Source organism: Paraphaeosphaeria sporulosa (genome assembly GCF_001642045.1).
Source record: "Paraphaeosphaeria sporulosa strain AP3s5-JAC2a unplaced genomic scaffold CC84scaffold_9, whole genome shotgun sequence".
In the NCBI taxonomy this organism is placed as follows: Eukaryota; Fungi; Ascomycota; class Dothideomycetes; order Pleosporales; family Didymosphaeriaceae; genus Paraphaeosphaeria; species Paraphaeosphaeria sporulosa.
Genome location: NW_017253368.1, coordinates 618,844 through 642,790, shown reverse-complemented (window position 1 = coordinate 642,790; position 23,947 = coordinate 618,844). Strand labels below are relative to the sequence as shown.

Sequence of the window (23,947 nt, the reverse complement as noted above, 5' to 3'; positions counted from 1 at the left end):
TGGGGTGTCATGAGAGCTTGTTATTGTGCGCAAGGGATAACAGAGGCCGTGTAAGCGAGAAAGTTCTCGCTGTTCGTTTGAGCTTCTCGACAGATTGGGTCGGGTGACGAGGCCTCTGAACATACATAACACCCAGATAAAACTTGTCTAGAGCCGCTGCAATTTCAGCATACTTCCTGGTTGTGCAGGTCTCATCATGCTCTGGTTGTGCACATCGTCAGTTGTTTATCGCTGCGTCGTCGGCCTGAGAAATGAGGAGCTCGTTCGAAGAAGAACGGCGCAGAACACCTGTACCTTAATTCGCTGGTAGTCTACTGTGCAAGAGAAAGAGCAGTTACGGGGTACCGCCCCTGGGATGGCATTCTGCAACTTCACACAATGCCAGTCCACACATAGTGGGCAAGGCAGCCGGTAAGATGACGTCATCGGGTGTTGATTGGCTGGCAGGGCTTCTGTCGCGGGGCCCCTCTCCTACTGTGTAATCACACCACCGGTGCATTCGCAGATCACAACAGAAACCGCGCCTTGCGAGTCTCCAACAAAATCTCCTTCAGTCTTGGCGATTCTGAGTAGATAACAATTGCGATAGGACTCCGCTTGTACAGAAACCCTTGAGCTGGCCTTTGCCCGTAAGTCCTTATCAGCATTCGCACCGACCCCGCATCGGAGGAGAAAAATTGTCACAGCAAGAAGGTCGCGTTCAACATGGGTTTCCTGAGTCTCCCTCCGGAGATCATCGATGTCATCCTTGACCTCAGTCTTCCGTCTGGCATACAAGGGCTCAGTTTGGTCTGTAAGGCAATACACGGACGCGCACGGTCGCAGATTGAGCGGCATAACGCGCTCAAGCGGCAATGGGGAAGCGCCAACAATTATCGAACCGGAAAGCTTGACGATACGTTGGGTATACTGAACGCGATAGCGCTCAACCCGCTAGTGGCTGAGTATATTGAATATTTGGATCTGTGGGATGAGAGACCTCTGGACGAGGAAGAAACCGAAGTTCTGGATTTTCGTGGTGACGTCGACGCAATGGAAAGAGTCAAGGACTTCGTCGTTTCGCTGCCCTTTCTGACCGAGGCCGGCATCGACACAGAAGCATGGTGGAATCGGATGATGCAAGAAGAAGGTACCCGTACGGATGAGGACAACACCGAAGTGTCGTGCACGACGATTACCCTCCTCGGCGTGTTGCCTAACCTAAAGAGTATTCGTCTTGACCCCGGATGGCAGAATTTCAACCCTGGTGCGGAACTGTATTCTTTGCCACTCGCCGGACTTACGTCCATTATTGAGAGGTCGTCCCACGTGGGAGCTAGCCGTCAACGACCTCTGAGCCAAGTCAAGACTATCCTGCCCTTCATGCACGGGGGCTACGAAGAAAAGGCAGCCCTGCAAAGCATACAGCCATTCCTCGAATTGGGAGCCGTCTCCGAAGTATACCTTGTCAGCGCAGTGGCAGTCGACGACGGGTATACCGGTTACCCATTCGAATGGCGCACGCCAACACTTGCGCCCCAGTTGACTCGACTTGAGCTCGCGTCTTGCTGCATGGACGCCGAGGGTATTAGTGAGCTACTCCGCCACACACCAGCTCTCAAGACCTTCAAGTACTCCCACGAAACGAAATGGCACGGCTGCGAACATGACTGGAACGCGGGAACCTTCGTCGAAGCCGTGGCTCGCCACTGCGGTAACACTATTACCAACCTGGCCATAACAATCGACGAGATCTACGGCGAGATCATCAACGGCGTCTCGTCTCTCCACTCGTTCCCCAATCTCGAGTTTCTAGAAGTGGATGTATACATCTTCCGCGGACCGCCAGTCGAATCCGGCCAAACGCAGGGAGGCGATGCCATGGTGCCTGAGGGTGAAACAGCCTGGTGCGAAGACGATATCCCTTGTATCGGAAGTATGATGCCGAGCAATATTGTCGAGGTTCATATTAACACTGATTTCCCCATACCGGATGAAAATGCATTGAACAGCTTGCTGAAAAACCTGAGATCTCAGCGGCAGGAGAGGCTCTTCAAGTTGGAGAGATGTATCATTCGGCAGTACACTGCGGAGAGCGCGAGGATTTGTGCTGAGAGGGCGGGCGCTACGCTAGAGACGTTTGATCTTGCAGTTGAGAATCCACGAGCGCGGAAGATGATGCCTTCCTGGAAGAGAGAGTTTGACGAGCGGGTTAGCGGACTGCGGTCTCGCATGTGAGGGCAGGGTAAAAGGACTAGTGTTGCTGCATCATGTCATATTTGGAAACAAGTAATATCATCATTCTCATATATAATTTCGCTGAACTGCAAGCATCGCGGATGTTCAATTCCAAGTACTCTTTTTGGGAGCTTGCAAGAAGAACCATTATGCGTCTTGATGTCTTTGCTAACACCCCAGATTTCGCCAAAACCAATGTCAATTAAGGTTTCATGATTGACAGGGAGTTTTGCGCTTGTTTTGCGCGTACATGTCTAATCTCGTTGCCCATTGCCGCACCTGATGCACCCCCTGCACTAGTCCTTACCGACGCAGTGCCATGAGTGAGAATTAGGCTGAACAAGTTCGTCTTCCCAATCCTGACTCTTCTAATTCTTCTAAATTTGAAACCCATTTCCAGGTTCTGAAGTTGAACCCGTAACTCATGCATTCCGGCAGACAACAACCGACTTGGTCCCCACTTGGAATTATCCAAACGTCGTGGGATAATGCCAAAAGTGCTTGAAACTTGGACGGAATGAGTTTAAGACCAGGAATTGACTTGGTATAAGAAGAATAAACATCGACGCGGTCTGTTCAAATGAATCCACTTCCTACGAAAGGTGCCTAACAATGTCCCCGAAAGTTGGGGACGGAATATATGGGAGTGAAAACGCCTGTAGAACGGTATCTTTTTGCTCTTTGTTAGCCTGCATCCTACGTTCCGCATGCCGCGACTAGGATGCGCCAAAAAACACGCAGAGTACGATTGTACGGTGTCATCACACAGCTGACAACAATTTCGACCAAACATGACTTCCAGATATTATCACTGGAAGAAAGACACGGGCATCCTAACTAGCTTTGAGTGAGCGCTAGAACATGTTCATTTGTTGAGATATGCAGTGCAGTTTTAGTTGCCTGTCTCTTCACTGTGAATCGCTCACTTTTCCTCCTTGTTGGGCTGGAGTCTCCTCAAAGAGGCTGTCTATCTCTTCACCTGTCGATGTGCTCGTATTTTCGATATTACCACAACCCTTGCCAGCAACATTGTCCTCTTCGGAATCACTAAGACCATCGGCAGGCTCGATCATCCTTGCGCCGTCATGATCTCGACGCACCTTTTTGTACGTGTCGTTGTCGTGCCCGTTCTGCTCTCCATCGTGTTTGCGCTTCGAATCGGTTCGGGGCTTCTCTGTGACGAAGAGTGACGAAGAGGATCGTGCATGTGATGGTCTGATGGTGCTGCTATTCGTCGGATCGAAGGTGTTGGACTCTGGGTCCTCAAGCGCGTTCTGGATCTTTTCCACTCCCATGTCATCACCCTCAATGGTTTCTTTCAGTTCCGGGTCGACCCATCCTTCTGTATAACTTCCCCCAAAGTCAATGATCCATAGCTCATCATTCTTGTCGACCATGAAATTGTCTGCTTTCGCATCTCCCCAAATTATGTCATGCTCGTGAAGCTGTGCAACGTAAGATTCAACCTTGTCGCTCCAGCACTTCCGCAGTGATGGATCGACGCTCTGATCGAAGAGGTGCGTGAGCGGCGTGGCTCCTTTGATTACGGAGAGAAGCAAGCCCATGACCTCGGTCTTGCTGTTTTGGAACGCAACTAAGCCGTAAAGTTGCGGCACTTTGATATCCAGGTCGAGCTCTTCGAGCTGTTTCAGGTGTTTGATTTCTCGCTTGAAGGAATCTGGCTGGATACTATCGACCGGTTTAAAGAACAATCTTTTGCCATCCTTGGTCACGACTTCGCCGGGATGTGCGGGCTCCGGCGATGCGGTCTCGCTCTTGACGACGAGATCTTTTGCATTAAGCCACGGTAGAGTCATCTTCTGTATGTATCTCGGTAGAGCTAAGCGGGGAACGAGCTTCTCAATCTTCTTCGTCATGGCTTTGTTTTCTTCAAGCAGCTGAGGCTCGATGCATCCCTGCGATACTTTTAGCTTGTAGAAGTAGGTCGGCCCGTGGTACCAGTCATGTAGGGTTGACTCCTCTGGTGTTCGGTCGGCTGGTGCATGGACTGCGGCGATGTCTTTAAAAGCACCCAGAATCCAATTACGTAGTTCTACAACCGCATCCCCAAAACATTGATCGCCATCGTCCCCTTCTTCATTATCGTCCAGCGCAACAGCGCTGTCTTTGTCGCGCGCCCTTTTCGTCTTGCCCTGTGACTCTCGTATCTCCAGCTCTTCCTCCTCGCGTTGTTCGGCCTCACGAAGGCCGGATATCTTGTCAAGGTAATCGTAGTAGAAGGTTTTGTCAGAGTTCTTTCGAAGCTCTTCGGGTTCGACAATTATGTGAAAGCGGACATCATTTATGAGGGTAGTTAGGCTACAAGAATCGTCGTCGCACAACAAATCGAGAACATATGTCGTATCAGTGTTTTCTGTCTGGGAAGCCATTTCGTTGACTATAGAGAACTGTAAAGAAGACGTCTCTTAATGAAATATTATATCTTGCACAGTACTAGCTGTGACCTCAATGTTATCATGTAGCATTTGCGCACTACCACAAGTCGCCGCCTACACACTATGGTACAATCAAATTATCTGCTTCGTCATGACTTTCCTATGTTGGCCGATCTGTGGTTGGGCGCGCATAGAACATTCCCCTGCATTGACATCATTGACTTCGTTAAGTAGAACTCGTTAGATCTAATCTTCCGGTACAGCGCCGCCATCGATACCTTAGCGCTGCTTCGCTATTGGTCATTGTTGTTAGTTCGCACGCGCGTCGCGAATCGCGTGCACACGAGCCCACGTGCAGAACCGACTTTCCGGCACAGATCATTGTTCAGTGGTTGATGACGATAAAAATTCGATCTGAAAACGCTGGGAGATCCCAAAAAAGTGGAACTGCTATCGACAGTGCGATCAAGCCAGCCATGCGCGCCTACCGCCATCCATCCCAGCCACCATGGCCAACGTGCACCACCACTCAACAACCAAATCTCGTCAATTTACTGCGCGCGTTGCTTAGCCAAGATGTGAGGCAAGCCAATATAAAAGATATCAAGTTCTCGAAAGGCTCTCCGCTTCGATGGGCAAAACTTGCACGACCGCCTGTTTCTCCCATACCACATAATATATTGCGCTGAACGTAACAACCACACCGGTCTCCAAGATTGCCCAGTTCATACTCTTCGAGGTGACTGGAAGCGTTGATGGCCAGAAGCTAAAGAAGAGAATGATGACTAGGTAGCATCAGGTCAGGGTGTTATTGGCAACTCAAGACACTCGGGTAGCTTCCAAGGTCCACAGACCAGTTTCCGGCCGATGGTGTTAGCAATTGATCCATGTGTACTAGTGCCTTTAGACTCGCCTATGCGGCCTTGAAGACGACGCCACGGCAGACATCCGCAGGCGAGGAGGTACAATCCAGACAGAGAGGCAATGGTGAGTGATACTACGCCGTTGAAGGCGGTCGGGTTTCCGATATTGACGAATGTAAGCAAGCAAGCGATTACAGATGTGACTGCGACTACGTCAAATGGAATTCTGAAGCGCCGGTCGACCTGGACGCCTTTGTCAGGCGCAAACATTCTGGAGCACGCATATATACCTTCTCTATGAAACGCCATCCAGAGAGCCCATGGTCCCCAGAGAAGGCCCAGAAGACACGAGATTATGGGGACATGATGCTGGTTTTGGCACTAAAAGCCATGACTACGAAAACGAAGATATGACAGCAGCTCCAGAAATGGGACCCAACGCTTGCCGAAGATTGACATGATAGGGTAATTCACGTCTCTTTAACAGTTCACTTCTTCCAGTACCCCCGAGCATCTGCTTTCGTACGTAGAGTGAACAACATTTATATGCGGTTCTCGAGGAATAGTCAGCATCGGTCTGTTGGATATGTTTTGAGACCGATTCCATCTGGTTCCAATGGCGATGGAAGGACGTTGCCCGGCTAACGTCACGCTAATTTAGCTTCGGCCGTATCTACAGGTCTGGGGAATGAGCATGGTCGGGGTGCCTTCCACTTCAGCTGTGAGAAGGCTGTTGCGTATATAGATAGTGAGCATGCTGCAAGCTCGTGTGCTGGTAGCCCCAGTACAACTTGCCTCACCTTGATCGTTTCGAGAAACCACTAGGCCGGTCAAAGCAGCGCCAGCATGTCTCGTCTCACACCTGCACTACAGACATACAGTATTCTCGCAGGGTCCCTGGCAGCAGGTATGCTCCCCTCGTTTCTTTGCAACTCATCTCAAGTTGACACAAATGACAGGCGCGAACCTTTCCACGTCGATCATCGTATTCCCAGCCTTGTTACATGCGACGGGCGCAACACTCTCAAAGCAATGGCTCATCCTTTACGAGTCCGGTATTTTACCAGTATCGGGATGCGCCATGACCTCCTCACTCGGTTTCGCGACTTTGGCGTACCGTGCGTTTTTCAGTCCGACTCTTACGGCGAGTGGCGCCGTGTCGTACGCTCAGAGAAACCTGTACGTTGCGGCCGCGGTCGGCTTGTTTGGACTCGTACCATATACGCGCCTGCTTATGTGGGGAACGATCACGGAGCTGTCGAAGAGAGGGCAAAGTGGGAAGGGGGAGGAGAAGGACACAAGGGAGCTTGTAGAGAGGTGGGGCACGATGAACCTTTGGAGGGGCGTATTGCTCCTGGGCAGTACCGGCGTAGGCATCTGGGCGTCGCTGTTGTAAAGCACAGTGCTATCATACACAGTAGAAGCCCAAGGAATGTTTCAGGGATGTTCAACCCAACATAGCTTGATGTCATGTCATGGGGCAGTCTGATCGGGCCGTTATCGTGTATACATCGGCAGAATTCGCAAACGGGTGCTTGTAGGCGAGATCATGCTAGCCGATTCGTACCTGTCTTCTCAAAGTGGTTGATGATGCTGATAATCTGCAAGTTTTTGATCGATATAACTGCTCTTCTGTGCAACGCGAGGGTCTGCCAATCGCAGGGGTTTGTAACATCGTGCTTACGTCATGGATCAACGACAGTACCAGTGTTGCTGAACGCGTGCGTCCGGATCAAACAGCGAAAAGAATGCCGAAGATACAGACCGTCGAAAGTATAGCCATCAGCATCACACAATCTATGTCAGCGAAACGTGGCATTTCTGAGCAGGTGCGGTGAGTTTCCGCTCCACTTACTCAGTAGTCTGGTCCTGTTGCTAATCCGCCGGCAAGGTTGGATCCCGCTTCCGGGGTGCTAACCGGACCACGCCACGCCAAAACCGACACCAGCGCCTCACGCAAGCAGCATGATCGCCTTACGTCTCCGGCCAACTTGGCCAAAATAATCCCTTTGTCAACGAATTGCACTGCTTACCGTGATTCATGTGATTTGGGCCATGCTTGCGAACGCAAAGACGCTCGGCGCTGGCATAATTACGGGGGTTCTGCTTGCCGTATTTCTCCAGCACATCACGCACCTGCGCTTGCCGAGCGACGACTTTTCTCGAAACGGGGGCTTGGGATCCACCACGCACGCTTTTCTTGACACCATGGCGCTATCGCTGAGCAAGCCCTTACAAATGGCCCATCAGACCTGGAGACGCGCTGCATACAAAAGCTGTCGGGTCGCACCGTCCCTACCTTTCTGTCAACAACAACAAACTCCAATCTCCCGACTTTCCACAACTACATTCAGCTCGATCTCACGTACTCGATTTTCCACCACATCAGCAACAATGGCCGCCCAGAAGTCTTTCCTCGATGCCGTCAAGGACCGTCGCACCATCTACCAGCTCAACAAGGAGGCTCCCAAGTCTGACAAGGAGATCGTTGACATCGTCAACCAGATCGTCCTGCACGTTCCCTCCTCGTTCAACTCGCAGTCCACCCGCGTCGTTGTCCTTCTCAACCAGGAGCATGAGAAGTTCTGGGAGCTGACCAAGGAGGTCCTCAAGCCCCAGGTCCCTGAGGAACAGTACAAGTCCGGCACTGAGCCCAAGCTCAACGGCTTCAAGGGCGCCTACGGAACTGTAAGTACCGCCGATTCACTGCCGAACTCACCGTCGAGAATTTTCCTTGGAAGCATCGAGAATCTTGGTGTTGTGGCGGTCAACACGCAGCCTCGCCATCAAGAGCCCCTGCCCCACTAGCTCATGCAGGCCCCACCATCGTCATCGCATCTGCCCCTGGCACCCCACCATGTCACACACTCATCACTAACCCTTGTCCAGATCCTCTTCTTCGAGGACCCCCAGCCCGTCGAGGACCTGCGCAAGGCCTTCCCCATCTACGCGCACCACTTTGGTGACTGGTCGGAGCACACTTCCGCCATGCACCAGTTTGCCGCCTGGACCGCGCTCGAGGCTGAGGGCTTCGGCGCCAACCTCCAGCACTATAACCCCATTGTGGACCAGAAGATTCAGAGCGAGTGGAACGTTCCCCAGCAGTGGAAGCTGAGGGCTCAGCTCGTCTTCGGTGGAAAGGCGGGCGAGGCCGGAGAGAAGCAGTTTAAGCCTCTCGAGGAGCGTGTCTTCGTCCACGGCGCGAAGAACTAGATGATAGACGTATACCCTGCTGCATTTGCATAGCGAGTCAATGAAAGCATTATGACGTATTATATATCCTTGCGGTAGAGTGTCGTGCCGCGTCCTGCGCACTTGTCTGTGTATTGAATGCTTGCCTGGGTTCGGTCGTCCAGTGTAGACGCGAATGCGATAGCTGCAAGTCCTTGGTCCGGGGAACAGTTCCAGCCTGATGACCAGTTGAAGTGGTAATATCGCATCCGTCTACTAAACCGAAGTATTCATACCTCCAATCCCCGTGCACATATATTCGATGCGGTGAGACGAACAAACTCGGCCTCAATAAATTATCTCAGGTGCTCAGGAGCCCTGGGTTCTCAGATTCCTTCCCGGTGGCGAGACGTGGGTGCCCAGGTGCCGAGATGGAGTATCAATCACGTGACCATGTGATCAAATGATCGAAGTCGTGCCCAGGCTGGCGCCCGAACATGGGCGTGCTGCCAGCGTCGGGAGCAGAAGGAGGCTGAAAGCCTTGAACATTCGTTGGGAACCGACCTTTGTCGTCGATCTGGAGCACAATGAAATGCGATGAGCTGGACGCAATCGATCCGCAAGACTACTCCCCAAGCTCCACGATCGCACGCTCAACTCCGCAGTCGATCGCTGAACCCCGCCACGACCCGCCAGCTCCTCCAGCGCTTCCTATCCCCAGGTTCTACGCGACGTCGATTGTCGAAGCGCAATACTCGCAGTATTTTCATTGCTATCGCAGGTACTTTGCTGTCCTCGATACGAACAATCTGTCGCAGCCATGTCCCGCGACGCTACTGGCGCTCTTCTCCTTCCGTCTATACCGCAATGAGCAAGTCACTCGCAGGTTTCCAAGATGTGCCACATGCGTGCATCTGTGCGCTGATGGAAGGCCAACGTTGGATGACGTCGAAAAAAATGCGAAACACATCCCGCGCCAACTCGTTGCAGGCGGAAGCTTTTACGGCTGACTTGGCGAAGATCATCGAGATCTCCTGGGCGAAGCTTGGGATCCCGTTCAGCAGTGCTTGTCGTTCTGGATATGCATGGCACTCCATCCTGTTTGTCACATTCGAACTCATGACTCCAGCGCTTCAAAGCACAGAAAGTACACCAGCCTTGCGCAACGTAGGGAACGAGCGGTTGCCATGCACAATGATGTGAGGCTTCCCCAACTGTCGGCTCCCCCGGCGCGTGCACTCAGACCCACAAATTTGATGGTCTTTAACCCCATAAGCCATCGGTAACTGGCTGCGCATGTCAATCGAAATGGTCCTTCGCGTCTCCTTCGCGCAAAGCCAGTCTGTCAGAAGATGTGCGATGACGGCATACCCACTCGCTCCGGTCACTACATCACACAACGACGGACTTGGGTACAGCAAACCACCCAGTCGCGTGCTCTCCCAGTATCCCCACTTTGCGCTTAGCATAGTGTAAGCTCGGTTCACGCTGCCGCTGTCTCTTTTATATTTGATGCCGTGCTTCCCTCTTTGCTGCGTCGCAAGCCAAGGCATACCATTCCACATCTTGGGCAATACCGACGAATCAATACGTGCTCTGCCCTTTCATTATGGCAGACACACGCGCTATACCACCAGATGCTAGAGCCAGCACCGTTGTTGGCGATGCAGAAACGGAGAGAAAATACGATAGCTCGGACGCCGGTACGCGTGATGAGGTTGTGCGCAGTCCCCAAAATGAGACGGTCTCGGACAAGGATCGCGAGTTCTACGAAAAGTACGGCACATACGATCGCTATGAGATCACCGAAGAGGATTGTTATGACGAACTAGGCTTCTGCTTTCCGTCATGGAAGAAGTGGATGATCTTGTCCATTGTGTTCACTGTGCAAGTGTCGATGAACTTCAACACGTCGCTCTACTCGAACGCCGTTCCTGGAATCTCCGAGGAATTTGGAGTCAGCGCACAGGCTGCGCGATTGGGTGCGGCTATCTTCTTGATCACATATGCTTTTGGTTGTGAGCTGTGGGCGGTACGTATCACCAATCGTCCTACTATTCCGCAAGTCTGACCCAGTACAGCCGTGGAGTGAAGAACTCGGGCGATGGCCCATTCTCCAACTCAGTTTGTTTTTCGTGAACATCTGGCAAATTCCTGTTGGTATTGCACCCAACTTTGGCACTATCCTCGCCTTCCGAGCATTGGGTGGTCTCTCGACGGCTGGCGGTTCAGTGACACTTGGTATGGTTGCGGACATGTGGGAAGCCGACAACCAACAATATGCTGTCGCCTTCATCGTCTTCTCGTCCGTTGGTGGCTCGATTTTGGGGCCCGTCGTCGGTGGTTTCGTCGAGCAATTCCTCGCTTGGCGCTGGAATATTTGGATACAGCTGATTTTTGGCGTTGCGACCCAAATTGTGCACTTCTTCTTCGTCCCTGAAACTCGTACCACTATCATGATGGACCGCATCGCGAAGAAGCGCCGCAAGGAGAGCGAGAAGAACGGCAAACCTTTGAACCTCTGGGGTCCAAATGAGCTTACGCCGTACAAGGAGCGCTTCTCCTTCCGGGAGATTCTAATCACCTGTAAGATTCGCCCTCCAAACTGGAATTGCAACTTACTAATATCGGCGCAGGGATCCGCCCATTCCGCATGTTCCTCACCGAGCCCATCGTGCTTGTTCTGTCCCTGCTCTCTGGTTTCTCTGATGCCCTCATCTTTATGTTCATCCAGTCATTTGCCCTTGTGTACGCGCAGTGGGACTTCGCCACATTCGCAGTCGGCCTCGCGTTCGTCTCCATCGGTATAGGCTACACACTTGCATGGATCTCTTTTATCCCAGCCATCAAACGAAATGAGAAGGAGCGCAAGAGCAAGCCTCACGACGAAAGGGCACAATACGAATCCCGCTTATGGTGGCTGTTGTTCACAGCTCCGTGCCTGCCCATTGGCCTGATCGGCTTCGCGTGGACATCCACCGGACCGCCTCTACCATGGATTGCTTCCATGATCTTTGCCGCAATTGTCGGTATCGCGAACTATGCAATTTACATGGCCACCATCGATTACATGTACGCATTTCTCTCCAAGCTTGTCAATGTCTCCGACTAACTCGTGCTTCAGGATCTGCGCATACGGCCCCTACTCTGCCTCCGCGACGGGCGGAAACGGTTGGGCTCGCGATTTTCTCGCCGGTATTCTTACTCTTCCGGCCACCCCGTTTTTCCAGAACATCCCCTCATCTTCGAACCCCAACCATCTCGCCTACGCCTCCACGATCCTCTTCTGCATCTCATTCGTGCTCGTCCTCGCCGTCTACGTTATCTACTGGAAGGGCCCCGTGCTTCGTGCGCGTAGTCCTTTCGCTCAGCAGCTCGCTGGTGCGAGGGAGCAGACTGGTGGTAGGAGAGTTAGTGCTCTTCCTGGGTTGTATGGGTCGAGGCATAATTCGATTGCGGGCGGTAGCCCGGCTCCTGGATCGAGAAGGGGCAGTGTTATCAGAGGCGCGAGCTATGCAAGCCAACCGTCGAGGGTCAACTCGCGCACGCCCTACTGATGAGTAATGGTTTGAGGAAACGTTCGGAGTCACTGTATCCTTTCAAGCATGTCGTCATATGACCTAAGCTTCGACCAGAGTCTGTAAGATAGTGGGGGTTACGTTTTTGTATATGTGCTGCATACGAATGCTTACGAGATAACGATTACGGCTTTTCTGAAATGAAATTATTAAGAGGTTAATCCATCCGTGTCCACTTCGACGTTTGACACGCCCTCACATGTACCAAACTCATCACCGATCGACTAATATGCACACCCACCTTACAACCCTCTGTTCTCTCCACCTACATACCCTTCCTCCGCCTCCACCCCCTCCAAAACCCACCTCCTCACCACCCTCTCTACCCACTCCTTACTTAACCCTAGCTCCAGCGCCTCCCTAACCCCTCTATTCATCCTGCCAACATAATTATCCCTCACAGCACCCTCCTCAGTATCCTTCTCATCAACATACACCAATGCTCTCACCCTATCCTCGCCTTCTTTCTCCCTAACAAGCCACCGCACAACATCCACTTCAAGGTACACCTTGTTATGCCGTCCCCTACCCTGTTCAGTCGGTCTTTCGGTCATACCCCTCGTGTCCTTAGAATTAGATGCATCCAGATCAACGCCTTCGTAGGTGTCCAGGATAGCGACGTCGGCGGGGTGCATGGCGTAAAGGACGCCCCAGACTTCGTCTTCGGACGCGCAAGGTGAGGTTGAGGGTGAGGGTTTGATGTTTGCGCAGCCGCGGCGCTGGATGAACCATTTGTAAGAAGAGAGGCGGGCGATGGCGACGGGGTTGGAGGAAGAACGGGTGTGGGTGCAGCGGAGGGAGAGTTGGGTGGGGGAGAGGTTGGTGCCGTAGGCGAAGTAGAGAATGTTTGAGATAATGGAGAAGTTGGCTGGGTCTGCCATTGTGGAAGTTTGGGTTGTCTTGAATGTGAGGCTGGGATTGTAGTCCTTTGGGATGTTGTCTGGTTGTTGTAAGTAAGGTCACATGATGCTGTATTCGCACATCATCCTGCAAATGGCGCGATTGGTGCATGCGAAGCAAGAGTGCAAGTGTTGACCGCAGGCATAGTTGTCTTAGGTGCAGGCCACTCGTTAAAGTGCGAATCGTAAAAACATTCTGGCTCGACTGAAAACTTGGCGTCCTGTCTGAAGGCTTCAAGGTCCGTTCTTCATCGACAACCCGGAAGATTGGAACCTTCAAATGTTAAACATGAAGTCGCGCACTCGGAGAAACCCGAAGCTTATTCTTGACCTGTCAAAAATAATCTTTCTAGTATCTTGGACGTACAATGACACATAATATGATGTTGCTTTTGAGCGTCGCAATGGCAGAGGGGGTGAATCCGAGAAGCGGGGCGTATGAATCACGCTTAACCATTTGCGGCACATCGAGGCCAGATCCATCTTCCGCCGGTCTGTGTAGTGTTGACCGTCTACAACAAAATGCCTTCGCAATACGAAGTCGAAGTCAACTAGTCTAGGAGTCCATCCAGTTAGCCCTCCGGTACAGTAGCACCGAGTATAAGCCACCATAATAGTAACCTCGTAGGGAAGGTGATCAGCGAGTGAGCACTAACAGAAAGACCGTAACATTTGATTGCAATACGGCGCATAAAGATCTTATTTCCCTACAGAATTGGCTGCAGAGCATTGTTCCAGACTACGCAGTATGTTGTCCCTAAATATATTGTTCTGCGCACTGGGCACGACAGTGTCTAGTCTTTCCTTGCCTCCGACGACAGGTCCATTTGGTGTTGGGTCCAAAGCATGGGTATTGGACAAAGTCACAAAGAATGACCCAGTAGCCTCTGACGGCGTCGGAAAGTCGTTACTTCTCAACGTGTACTATCCGACACAAGATACAGCATCGCCACGCCGCTATATATGGGACGGTCTCGCAACATACTTCGAGGACTACTACAATGTCAGCTCTGGTGCATTCGGCAATACGACTGCTCGTATCCTTGATGGGGCACCAGTCCATCCGGACTGCGATGATTATGCACTACCCACACTGCTCTGGGGACCTCCTTTCACAGGTCCACCATCTCAGATGTTCTCCAGCCTGTTTTCCGACCTCGTCTCGCAAGGCTACATGATCGTGACTGTCGATCATCCAGGTGAACAGCCTTACTTGCAATATCCGAACGGGACAGGGGTAAAGGGCTTGGGGAAAGACTTCATTCCAGACGGCGACTTCATCAATCGGGTCCACGAGTACCGACTAGAAGATAACGCTGCCGTTCTTGATGCTCTTCCTATGCTGCAGAAAGAGCTGGGTGTACCTCTCAACTTGACCCACGTTGCCCTTTTCGGCCACTCTCTAGGGGGCAGTGCAGCTTTGAACCAGCTTCTCTACGATAAAAATCGAAAAAATCCACAAATCCTCGGATCCATAGATATCGACGGGCAAGTCTTCCCGCCGGCTTTTACGAACGACTCATCTGCCGATGCTCACACACCTACGCTGCTCCTGATGTCCGAAGAGCATCTCGCGGTGGGCGATTTCAGCTTGGCCCAGTTCGTCACCTGGCAGACCGACTGGTCAAAGTATCTGATTATACACGGCAAAACGAATCACTCGGACTTCACTGACCTAGGGGTTCTATTGCAAGGAAACGGCATTACTGGTGGGGATGGCGCGATCAAGGCTGAGAGGATGGTTGAGATTACGAGGCGTTTTGTACGCACGTTCTTCGATATGATAGGTAAGGTAGGCGGAGAAGGGATATTGAGCGGTAGCGATCGAGTGAAGAAGGAGTGGCCGGAAGTGGAGTTCGCTAGCAGCGCGCCAAGTGCAGTACCTTGAGGTATATGTCAAATACGAGGAAGGTTTCAGCCCTTCGACAATGAGCAAGCTTATTGTAAAGATGAACGACCGGTGGGGAAATGCATTTTCTCAGAGGATCCTGATACACCTCGCGAATGTGCGCGGCCAAGGGCATTATTTTGCGAATGTGCACTCGGCGGTCCACTGGCCAGAAAACCATCTTGCTAGAGCAACGATTTTGGAGTTCACTCGCTGTCTACGTCGCTCAGGTAAAGCGAGGATAGTTTTGCTGTGGTTGACGATAGATGCGTGACGTCATCCTCACATGCACATTCGACCGCTCTCAGCTCACGTTGTTGTCATCGTGAACTATTCCACAATCATTCTCTCATATAGTCAAGGTCTCTCCGTTTACGCGCAGATTGGATAGCTTAATCTATGATTATGGTTTCCACGCGTAGCAAGACTGCGCAAACTCATCTCGAAGACTTCGCGACAACTAAGAGCACCACTTCGCAAAAGACGCCGAAAAGCAACACCGAAAAGCACAGTGATGCAGAAACATCGACGCAACACTCGCCTTCGAAGAAGCGCAAAGCGCCTATCACTAAAGCAGAGGATGTGAAGTCTAAAAGAGCCAAGACTAGTGGAGTGAACAACAGCACTCACTCAGCGGAGACAGAAGACACATCCACTATCTTGATCAACCGCGCACCGGTTCTGCAGCTATGGTCCGCCTGCGTAGCGCATCACCTCTACCCGTCGCTTCCATGGTCGACGTGTATCAGCGCAGGTTCGGCCATCAGTGCGATATGCGCTGTAGCAAAGGGCCGCTCAATTGGCACAGTACCTGGTGCGGATGAGTCCGAGGAGAAGAATCGCAAAAGAGCAGAGGCCAAAAAGAAGCAAGGCGACCTGGATGAGATCCACGTGATGCACTTCAACCTCAAGCTGAAAGATGGACTCGCAATCGTTGGCACAGAAGAGAAGGGCAAACCGGCAAACGAAGACGCGTTGACGAAGAAGTTTGGAGACCAAGAATATAAGAGGACCAGAAAGTGTTTCGAGGAGGCACTTGCAACGTGGAACGAAAATGATGAAGAGCGGTTGGACAAGGAGGCTTTCCATTTTTATGAAATGTTTCGACCGACGGTCAGCAGTGGTCAGAAAGGCTGGGGAATGAAGGGTGCTTTGAATTTGGAGACTATCAAGAATGTGGTGCAAAACAAATGAGAAAGAGCAGAATTTCTTACTGCATTTCGTCGACTTGTTGTGCGTTTTCGTGCATCGATTCATCGCGTAACACACGTCACACCCAGGATTACGACTATCGTATCTAAGTGCCCCGCATGGCCTAACATGGAGACTTGTTGTCGGTTTGGCAGTATCGACTTTTATTTGGCCCCCACTGGCCACCTGGATGCGAACGCTCTAGCCGTTCAATCCAATATGATCGGCGTCTAGGATTAGCATCCTTCTGACCGGTTCCGGGAGTGGCAGCGCACTTGGCCTCATGCGCCTCTGAATCTCACGCGTCAACCTTCGACACATCTCCCACTCGACCATATCTTGCTCTGCACACGGCTACCGCAATGTCTGTGACGTACCCGGGTCCCTTGCATCCGTTTCCATTCCCGGATGATCTCCCGTGCGGAGAGCCATACATCAACTGGCCGGCACACAAAGACCTCGTACTGAGTGGCAACATCCAAACTGAGGTTGCGATACCAGACTCATGGGTCGAGACAGGCGTCGGAGAAGATGGGAGGACCAACCGAACAAAGGAGGCATATAGTTTAGTCATGCCGCGTGTGCGCACAATACAATGCGAACAGACAAAATTCGTTCCCATGTACCGTAAGTAGTGCAAGCTCGCCCAGACCATGCGCAGAGTGGATGCTGAGGCAGCTCAGGCAACAAAGTCTTCGAGACTTCCGACGACAAGTTCATTACACCGGACAAGTATTACCTCGAATACATGGGCTCCCCCGCGCTGCACACTCGTTCGAAGAACAAATGCGACATTCCATACCATCTATTGTCTTACCAGTGGTCGGGAAGCGTGATGGAGAATTACAAACTGGCAAATTACGAGGGAAATGATTGGCTTTTCCATCTGTATTCCGGCGATACAGAAGAGCATTATCGAATGCCGACGCGCGAGCCGCTGGCCGAAAGCGAGGTGATCAAAGTGTGTGACGGAAGAGGGCGACACAGGAAGTACAACAAAGGCAAATGGCCGCCGTATACCTGTGATTTTTTCGACTTTGAGGGGCCGTGGCCAGCACCATGTGCGGTACCGGTGGTCGACGCGCCGAAGGAGAGCTCCTCGGTAAATCTGGGTCTTGCTATTGGCTTGCCGGTTGGCATTGTTGGAGCGATTGTGCTGGCAATCCTGAGTTGGCATCTCGCGCCGAAGCTGAAGAGGAGATTCGGAGGAGAAGGAGAAATTCAGTTGTAAAGCGTACGCTGGCACATGCAAGGACTGCTGCAAACAAATCATGTGGGCATCTGCCGGTTGACAACAGACTCATTCATTATGGAAACGAAATAATATGATATCGACTTAGCCTTCGCTGTCGGCGTAGGGCCTCGATGCTTTCAGTATCCTCCATCCAGGCTCAAAGATTGCGTCGCAAAAGTTTCATGGAGCATGTAAGAGACCTTGATCACCGCTCAACCAACCCGAGGGCACTTTTGTACTAGGCATGACCTCCGTGACCCTTTATCACGAGAATGTGACAAATCTACCGAGCTTGTACACTAGATTGTCTCTCTGTAGCGCTCGAGGGTAGCCCTAAGCACTCGTCCTTCACTTCTTGATCGCCTTCTTCAGCTCGTCCACGCCAGCCTTGTGGATGAGGGTTGGGCGGATCATGGTTGCATCATGTATCATGTGTCGAAGTCGGATATGCGCTCCGGGATGGTAATGTAGGTATAGTGGGTAGCGGCAGCCAATTGGTCCGCATTTTAAAACGGTTTGCACGCTCCGAGATATTCTTGACAAGCCAGATCCTTGAGACCTATCACGGTGTACTTCTCTCCTACAAGAAGTCTTGAATTAGTAGAGACTACGGGGTCTGGGTCGGCCGACTCACCCATTTCGTACCTATTCGCATGGAGCAACAATAGGGGCGCATCACCAATTGAAGTGACAAGTTTTGAAATGCAGGTGCTACACAAAAAACTCTTGCAAGTATTGGGGCAGCGACCAGTAGCTTTTGTGGTGTCGATACCACACTCGTGGTGGGGACAAACCCTATAACTGCGGTTCCCACTGACCACGCCGTCGCAGTTGGGGATACATGTGTGTGAAAACTCATGCGTATGAATATTGCTTAGTATTCCTTGCACGTGCGTCCGCAAAGTGGATGTTGAAAAGCTATGCGTTGGTCGATACTCTGCTGTGCAGTGGTATTCGATGAGAAGTTTTCCGACCCCAGGATCGTCCTCTGGAAGGTCGATTCTGCCGTCGCTTGCTCATTATTATAAGATACATTAAGTAGATGGACTCCCTTGATGTTGCGTTGAGACGCACCTTGCTATCGGTGAAGCGTAGTGCACCGGAGAAGAATTCCGATCCTGAGCAATAAATGTTCTTGTGCACGCAGTGCGTGTTTCCGCCGCAGGCGATCGTCACATCAAACTGTGCGCCCGCAGCATGCAGACTGTGTGTTTTGAATCGTATCGGCGCTAATGACAACAGGCAACTCATGACTCACTATTTGAGGCGCCCCATCAGGATCGCTACCGATTGGGCAGACATGTTTTGGGATGGCATTTATTGCGCGGGCGTTGAGGCGAGTTTCGAGGAGAGGCGAGCGAGGCTAACATGGTCTCCAGGCCACTTTGGTGGACAAGAAAAGAGTCCAGAGTGACCCGACCATGCACCACTTTCACTTCGTTTTTCACCCTAGTGCAATGCCCACCGATTTGACTGTACCGTTTCTCCACTGAGGTACCTTTCGATTCAAAGCTATCCCTGTGGTCATGGTTTCCCTCGCATACTTCTCTCGTGGTTCCCTACAACGTTCTAATCAGTTTTCACAGTAGTTGAATACAGCCCTTCGTGCTTGGTGCAAGGTACATGCATTTCCTGTAGCTTACATCTGCGATCAATTCTTGAGATCCTGCACGGAATTCAGTTTAGATTCATCGACGACTAGGCATGAAGAGTTTGCTTTTTGTCGACGCGCCTCACAGGTGAGCCTGCATATACTCGTATCCCTTAGATCCAGCCCATTGAAACCTTCCGCTTCAACAGTCCGAAAGCGAGGCTGCTGAATTCAGTCATCAATACCTCGATCTCCGGCTTGTTGACCAACTCCATATGGCCAGAGATAGTCTCCGAAACGATATCGCGAAGGCCCTTATCCTCGTCCAATGTGGTGGAGAAAACCAAATGCGCGGCGACGACAAACTCGGATTGATTCCAAAAATGTAGACAGGCACACCTGAACTTTTCTTGAGAGAGCTGTTTGAGGCCAATCACGCCATACTGGTCGCCGATGGCGTACATACTGGCGTGCGTCGAGAGCTGATTTGCACCCTCGCCAAGGCTCGGAGGAGGATTACACTCTGCACAGCAGAAGTCGATGCAATGGTAATCGCACTCTCCGCCACACTGATGATGCTCACACACTGCAGGATGATCGCAGTAAACTTCATATTCGGTACAGGTATGAGGCATTTCCGGCTGCTGAACCACGTGATAAGAGGCTTTCTTCCACTCCGAGCTTCTGTCGTTTTGGAAATACGAGTTCGTGGATGGACTCGATGAAGTAGAAGGCAGGCATGGTGGAAAGTAGTCTCCCTCGTAGAGATACTGAATGAGCAGCTTCACCATCGCGGGGTCATCTTTGGGCAAGGATATTGTGTTCGACTCTGACTCCTATTTTTCTCAACTTGAACACTTTGAGTACAAATTGCTTATTCACCTTGCCAGGAAACTTAATGGCATTCCCGAAGAATTTTGCTCGAGGACACACAATTGCTTTGTGGACCTTGTAACTGTCCGATTGACAAGTTATGGTTAGATCCGAATAGTCACCCGACGTGAGCAAGCTAGATGTGTCAGCTACTTGATTATGATAAGTCTGGGATGAACTCAACGCTACCTCTTCACCGATTCGAGGACTAAATCCTGCGCGGTTTGCGCCATGCTTCACTTTCTGTTGTGATGAGTATTGATCCAGATGGGAGGGAGGATGTAGCTCGAATATCTATTTGGATCATTCTTGTGAAATGAATGTGTGGGGTACGGGCGAAGTTTTCGCCGACTTGTGAGACGTGGTACAAACCCCGTCTCTTTAGGCACTGGTGGGTTTCGACACCATCATATTCTCTATTACATAAGCTGAAAGTATTATTGCTGCTTAGACGCCCTTTCCCCCAAACCTAAAATATTATATGACGCTGCATCATAGGTGACCAAGCTCTCACATTTTTGTCTTGTACACATCCTTCCACAGCTCGAACTCGTCCAAGAACTCCTCGATATTTTGCCTTTCTATGAGCCGGACGTTGCTACATATAGTATTGAGAACCATCGTTCTTATACCTATATCAGTCAGGCGTAGACGTAAAGACGTGCCGTGACGCCTGAGCGAGCACCTCATGGTCATACAACCTTTCCATCCAGCGTTCAAATTTTTTCATCGCCAGAACTTTGAGAGAAGTGATGTCGTACTTGTCAGCGTACTCGTAGACCTTCGCATGGATGAGGAGGCTTTTCTGAAACAGCGGATGTAGGACCTGAGCAGATCGCGCAATTAAAGCTGATGCAATTCCATTTGCGCTCAGAGCTGCTCGAGCGATACAATCCAACAGAGATGCTGTTGACGCCGTGATGGTTTACGGAAGGGAGGTGTCGTGGGCTGAACCCTTTTTTACACACGGGAATCGCGCGCTAGTGTTGCCAAAGCACGGTGTGTGAAAGTAGAAGCCGCGTTCAGCGGCCCTGGACATTCCTCCCTTCGATCCCCTCAGCATCCATGTCCTTTGATTCGAGCAGACGCCTTTCCTTAGAGCGTAAGCCACCGGTTAAAGAGTAGATGCGTCATCTATGCAGAAGTACAGACCTCCAACTTACGTAGCTAAGACACATACCATCCTGGCATACCTTGGATTGACTTTGTCGCCGACACTTGGCAGCGGGGCTGCCATAAGCCCAGCGGTCGCTGCGACTCCTCTGACGCTTGGCTCCCAGCGGAAAGAGGATGCCATGCTATTTCTTGCAGTCCTTTCTCTGTTTCTCAACGTCCTGTATTCACAAATTAACAGCATACTCCTTCTTTCTTAAATCCTAGCTATCTCTCATGAACGCAGCGGACAAAATAGTTTAGCTTACGAAAGAGGTATTCTCAGTGCTTTATAGTGACATATCGGTCATGGACTTTGTTCGATTTATGTACCGCAACCTGCAGCCCGTCGAAGCCGTGGAGCCGGAAAGGACCGGATCTGCAAGGAGAGGAGGCTTGCCCGGCGAAAATCATCCACTCTGATTCTCTTGGGACGCATAGCATCTCCGTCCAGTGCATGAGTCGAGATCAAAACGAGCAACCCACCACAGAACACGAGACACGATCTAGTCTACTATCATAGCTCAAGTCCATCCTGGACCATCTATGCCTTCACACCACCAACGCTCTCCTTCTTCTTGGCTAACACCGCTAGAAAGGGCCGTTACCACCTGTCGTACGGCATCTCAAACCCAGCCCCATCCGCCGCAAAGCTATTCGCCTTCTGCAGCTCAAAATTCAGCATCAAGTTGTCCCAATTCGACCAGTTGGACTGATCTTCCAGCATCGGGACGTCCAGATCGCCCAGCTGAGGGTTATCAAACGTAGTCGCCAGACTGGCGTCCCACTGGAAGGTGTCGATGGGTTCAGCGTATCCGCCTGGCGCTGAAATATCCTGGTGCGGGATGAAGTGGGTTTGTGTGGTGGGGTCGGGATTTGAGAGGGGTGCCTGTGGTGGAGCTACCGCGGCTCGGTGCGATTTCGTAGGTTTTGAGTCCGCTTTCGCCTTCCTTGCACGCAGGACCTGAATGAAAGGCGGCTCGCCCCCTTTCGGCATACCCCTCGCAGCAATATACGCATCCCAACTCGTCAGCGTGAGCGTAGCCACCGCAATCGGCAGCGCCTGCCTGCTCGCCTGCGTCGAGAAATTCGGATGGAAATCAAACACCGTCTGTACATCTTTCCACGCCCTGTCTACTTCCTCCCCCTCCGTCCTATACTTCAGCGCAGACACAAAATACACAAACGCCTTCCACTGGAAATGGCTATTGATATGCCATAAACAGCCCTGCATTTCTTTGGTCGTGTACGCCATATTCTGCCAGCGGACGACGCTCACCGCCCACTCAAAGAGCAGATCTTTCTCGGATTGCGGGAGTTTGGCGTCGGAACCGTCTGGGCAGTGCGATATGAAGCGCAGCATGGCGACCACGCCTTTGGAGAGGTACGTGCACATGTAGTGCCAGGGGATACTCGCGTCGCAGTGGTCGAGAAACCTGCGCTGGTACAGCGCGGCCAGCTCGTCGATTGCTTTGTCCTTGGCCTGCAGGCTCGCCCGGTCCCCGCTCAGCGTGTTCCACACGCCGTCGAACGAGCTATTTGGGTTCTTGGAGTGCCGCAGGAACTCACCAAGATGGCAGCGGATGAGGAAGAACATCATTTCGGTGGCACCCTGGTGCTCTGCGGGGAGCTCTTTCATGTCGGGGAAGAGGTCGCTATCGTTGAGGTTTGAGGGTCGTCTCACTTCGCCGAAAAACATGGTGCCGCCCGTGCCGGCGAGTTTCTCTGCGAAGCCATCTTGCATCATGATCTGGTACCAGAGGCGGCGGCGCATTTCGCACTCGAAAGGGGTGAGGCCGAGGGTCTCGGGGTCGCGGTGGAGACCAATGCGTTGGCCGATGCGGGCAGCAACGCCGGTCAGGATCCATACTACGCGGGCGTCGAAGTTGATGAGGGAGGTGATGTAGAGGACCAATGCCTGTAGGACCATTGGATCGGAGGTTTTGAGGAAGCTGGAGCGGATGAGGGCGAGGTGGCCGGCGGTTTTGAAGCGTTGGCTTACGACGTCTTTTGGCGAGCCCATAATTGCGATACATTCTGAATTTCCCAGGCTTTCCACGGCAGTGCAGTAGATCCCGAACATCAGGCACTCAACGTTCTTTGGAACGTCATCCAGGTTCCCGCTCGCATTGGAAATGATCTGCTGTACCGAGGGCGCATGGAAGACCTTGATTAGGGGATTTATGTTGTCCAAATAGACCTGCCAGAGCTTGAAGATCTGCCCAGGGCTTGGATGGAATGTGCGAAGGCTGCCAGGTGTTTTCGAGCTGCCTAAGATCGAGGCGCCGAGAAGGGCATCGCCTTCACGCGTGGCGAGGCGCGATGTGGCACTCATACCCGGAGTAAGTTCCACCTCTTCGTCATCTGAAGAGTCTTCTAATATTCTCTTCGGGTCTCGAAATTCGCTTTGCAGGCTGGTCCATAGTGTATTCTCCAGATACCTGCTCTTCCCTCCTTCAGCCACTAGAACACCCGTCCCCTTCTTGTCATTTCCTTTCGCAATCCCGTCGCGGGACACCCTGATATCGTCCACATACTTATTAACCCCAACCGGCTCCTCTGGTCGACCTGTCCCCTCCTCCTCCCTCACCAATTCCTCAGGATCCACACCACGCTCTCTCAGCGCCTTCTCGTATAGCTTCAACCTAGCCTGGACATCTACTTCGCCCTTTTGTTGCCCTTTCTTGCGCCGCCTTGGGGGCGGAGGAGCTTTGTAGATACAGTCCACGCGCGCCTTCGTGCAATTTGAGCACCCGCCCGGCGCTTTATCGCATTTGACTTTCCGCTGAGCACATAGGACGCAGGAAAAGGCTTTTTGTATCGGCCTCTCTTGTAATGTTATCGCTGAATCAGGCGTCGATGCATCGGGGGAGCTATTGGCCGCAGGCATCGTT

At 51.8% G+C, this 23,947-nt stretch overlaps 11 protein-coding genes across 11 annotated transcripts; 7 read left to right on the top strand and 4 right to left on the bottom strand.

The window, feature by feature from the left end:
• Nucleotides 1–705: 705 nt before the first annotated feature.
• On the top strand, nucleotides 706–2,217 carry CC84DRAFT_1189420 (uncharacterized protein; the record flags this gene model as incomplete). Its single annotated transcript, XM_018181051.1, has 1 exon — nucleotides 706–2,217. One exon carries the CDS (start codon nucleotides 706–708, stop codon nucleotides 2,215–2,217), a length of 1,512 nt encoding a protein of 503 aa, XP_018032463.1.
• An 833-nt stretch (nucleotides 2,218–3,050) lies between these two features.
• Nucleotides 3,051–4,607, bottom strand: CC84DRAFT_1189419 (uncharacterized protein; the record flags this gene model as incomplete). The annotated part of the gene is made up of 2 exons (XM_018181050.1): nucleotides 3,051–3,071; nucleotides 3,318–4,607. 2 exons carry the CDS (start codon nucleotides 4,605–4,607, stop codon nucleotides 3,051–3,053), a joined length of 1,311 nt encoding a protein of 436 aa, XP_018032462.1.
• A 751-nt stretch (nucleotides 4,608–5,358) lies between these two features.
• CC84DRAFT_986419 (uncharacterized protein) lies at nucleotides 5,359–6,054 on the bottom strand. Its single transcript, XM_018188054.1, has one exon. It carries the CDS (start codon nucleotides 5,783–5,785, stop codon nucleotides 5,414–5,416), a length of 372 nt encoding a protein of 123 aa, XP_018032461.1. The 5' UTR covers nucleotides 5,786–6,054; the 3' UTR covers nucleotides 5,359–5,413.
• A 268-nt stretch (nucleotides 6,055–6,322) lies between these two features.
• On the top strand, nucleotides 6,323–6,872 carry CC84DRAFT_1179049 (DUF1772-domain-containing protein; the record flags this gene model as incomplete). The annotated part of the gene is made up of 2 exons (XM_018180381.1): nucleotides 6,323–6,383; nucleotides 6,436–6,872. 2 exons carry the CDS (start codon nucleotides 6,323–6,325, stop codon nucleotides 6,870–6,872), a joined length of 498 nt encoding a protein of 165 aa, XP_018032460.1.
• A 998-nt stretch (nucleotides 6,873–7,870) lies between these two features.
• CC84DRAFT_1220459 (Nitroreductase) lies at nucleotides 7,871–8,689 on the top strand (the record flags this gene model as incomplete). The annotated part of the gene is made up of 2 exons (XM_018183172.1): nucleotides 7,871–8,164; nucleotides 8,366–8,689. 2 exons carry the CDS (start codon nucleotides 7,871–7,873, stop codon nucleotides 8,687–8,689), a joined length of 618 nt encoding a protein of 205 aa, XP_018032459.1.
• Nucleotides 8,690–10,256: 1,567 nt separating this feature from the next.
• CC84DRAFT_1252200 (multidrug transporter) lies at nucleotides 10,257–12,384 on the top strand (the record flags this gene model as incomplete). Its single annotated transcript, XM_018184357.1, has 4 exons — nucleotides 10,257–10,679; nucleotides 10,729–11,233; nucleotides 11,284–11,719; nucleotides 11,772–12,384. The coding sequence occupies 4 exons, from the start codon at nucleotides 10,257–10,259 to the stop codon at nucleotides 12,202–12,204; spliced, it is 1,797 nt and encodes a 598-aa protein (XP_018032458.1). The 3' UTR covers nucleotides 12,205–12,384.
• Nucleotides 12,385–12,400: 16 nt separating this feature from the next.
• CC84DRAFT_982552 (uncharacterized protein) lies at nucleotides 12,401–13,489 on the bottom strand. The gene has a single exon (XM_018188048.1). It carries the CDS (start codon nucleotides 13,104–13,106, stop codon nucleotides 12,468–12,470), a length of 639 nt encoding a protein of 212 aa, XP_018032457.1. The 5' UTR covers nucleotides 13,107–13,489; the 3' UTR covers nucleotides 12,401–12,467.
• CC84DRAFT_982553 (uncharacterized protein) lies at nucleotides 13,490–15,212 on the top strand. Its single transcript, XM_018188049.1, has one exon. The coding sequence runs from the start codon at nucleotides 13,873–13,875 to the stop codon at nucleotides 15,010–15,012; it is 1,140 nt and encodes a 379-aa protein (XP_018032456.1). The 5' UTR covers nucleotides 13,490–13,872; the 3' UTR covers nucleotides 15,013–15,212.
• Nucleotides 15,213–15,417: 205 nt separating this feature from the next.
• CC84DRAFT_1220455 (uncharacterized protein) lies at nucleotides 15,418–16,206 on the top strand (the record flags this gene model as incomplete). Its single annotated transcript, XM_018183171.1, has 1 exon — nucleotides 15,418–16,206. One exon carries the CDS (start codon nucleotides 15,418–15,420, stop codon nucleotides 16,204–16,206), a length of 789 nt encoding a protein of 262 aa, XP_018032455.1.
• A 180-nt stretch (nucleotides 16,207–16,386) lies between these two features.
• CC84DRAFT_982252 (uncharacterized protein) lies at nucleotides 16,387–17,895 on the top strand. The gene is made up of 2 exons (XM_018188047.1): nucleotides 16,387–16,830; nucleotides 16,887–17,895. The coding sequence occupies exons 1-2, from the start codon at nucleotides 16,566–16,568 to the stop codon at nucleotides 17,432–17,434; spliced, it is 813 nt and encodes a 270-aa protein (XP_018032454.1). The 5' UTR covers nucleotides 16,387–16,565; the 3' UTR covers nucleotides 17,435–17,895.
• A 1,306-nt stretch (nucleotides 17,896–19,201) lies between these two features.
• Nucleotides 19,202–23,943, bottom strand: CC84DRAFT_1099115 (uncharacterized protein; the record flags this gene model as incomplete). The annotated part of the gene is made up of 4 exons (XM_018174804.1): nucleotides 19,202–19,864; nucleotides 19,887–20,037; nucleotides 21,665–22,922; nucleotides 23,391–23,943. The coding sequence occupies 4 exons, from the start codon at nucleotides 23,941–23,943 to the stop codon at nucleotides 19,202–19,204; spliced, it is 2,625 nt and encodes an 874-aa protein (XP_018032453.1).
• Nucleotides 23,944–23,947: the final 4 nt, after the last annotated feature.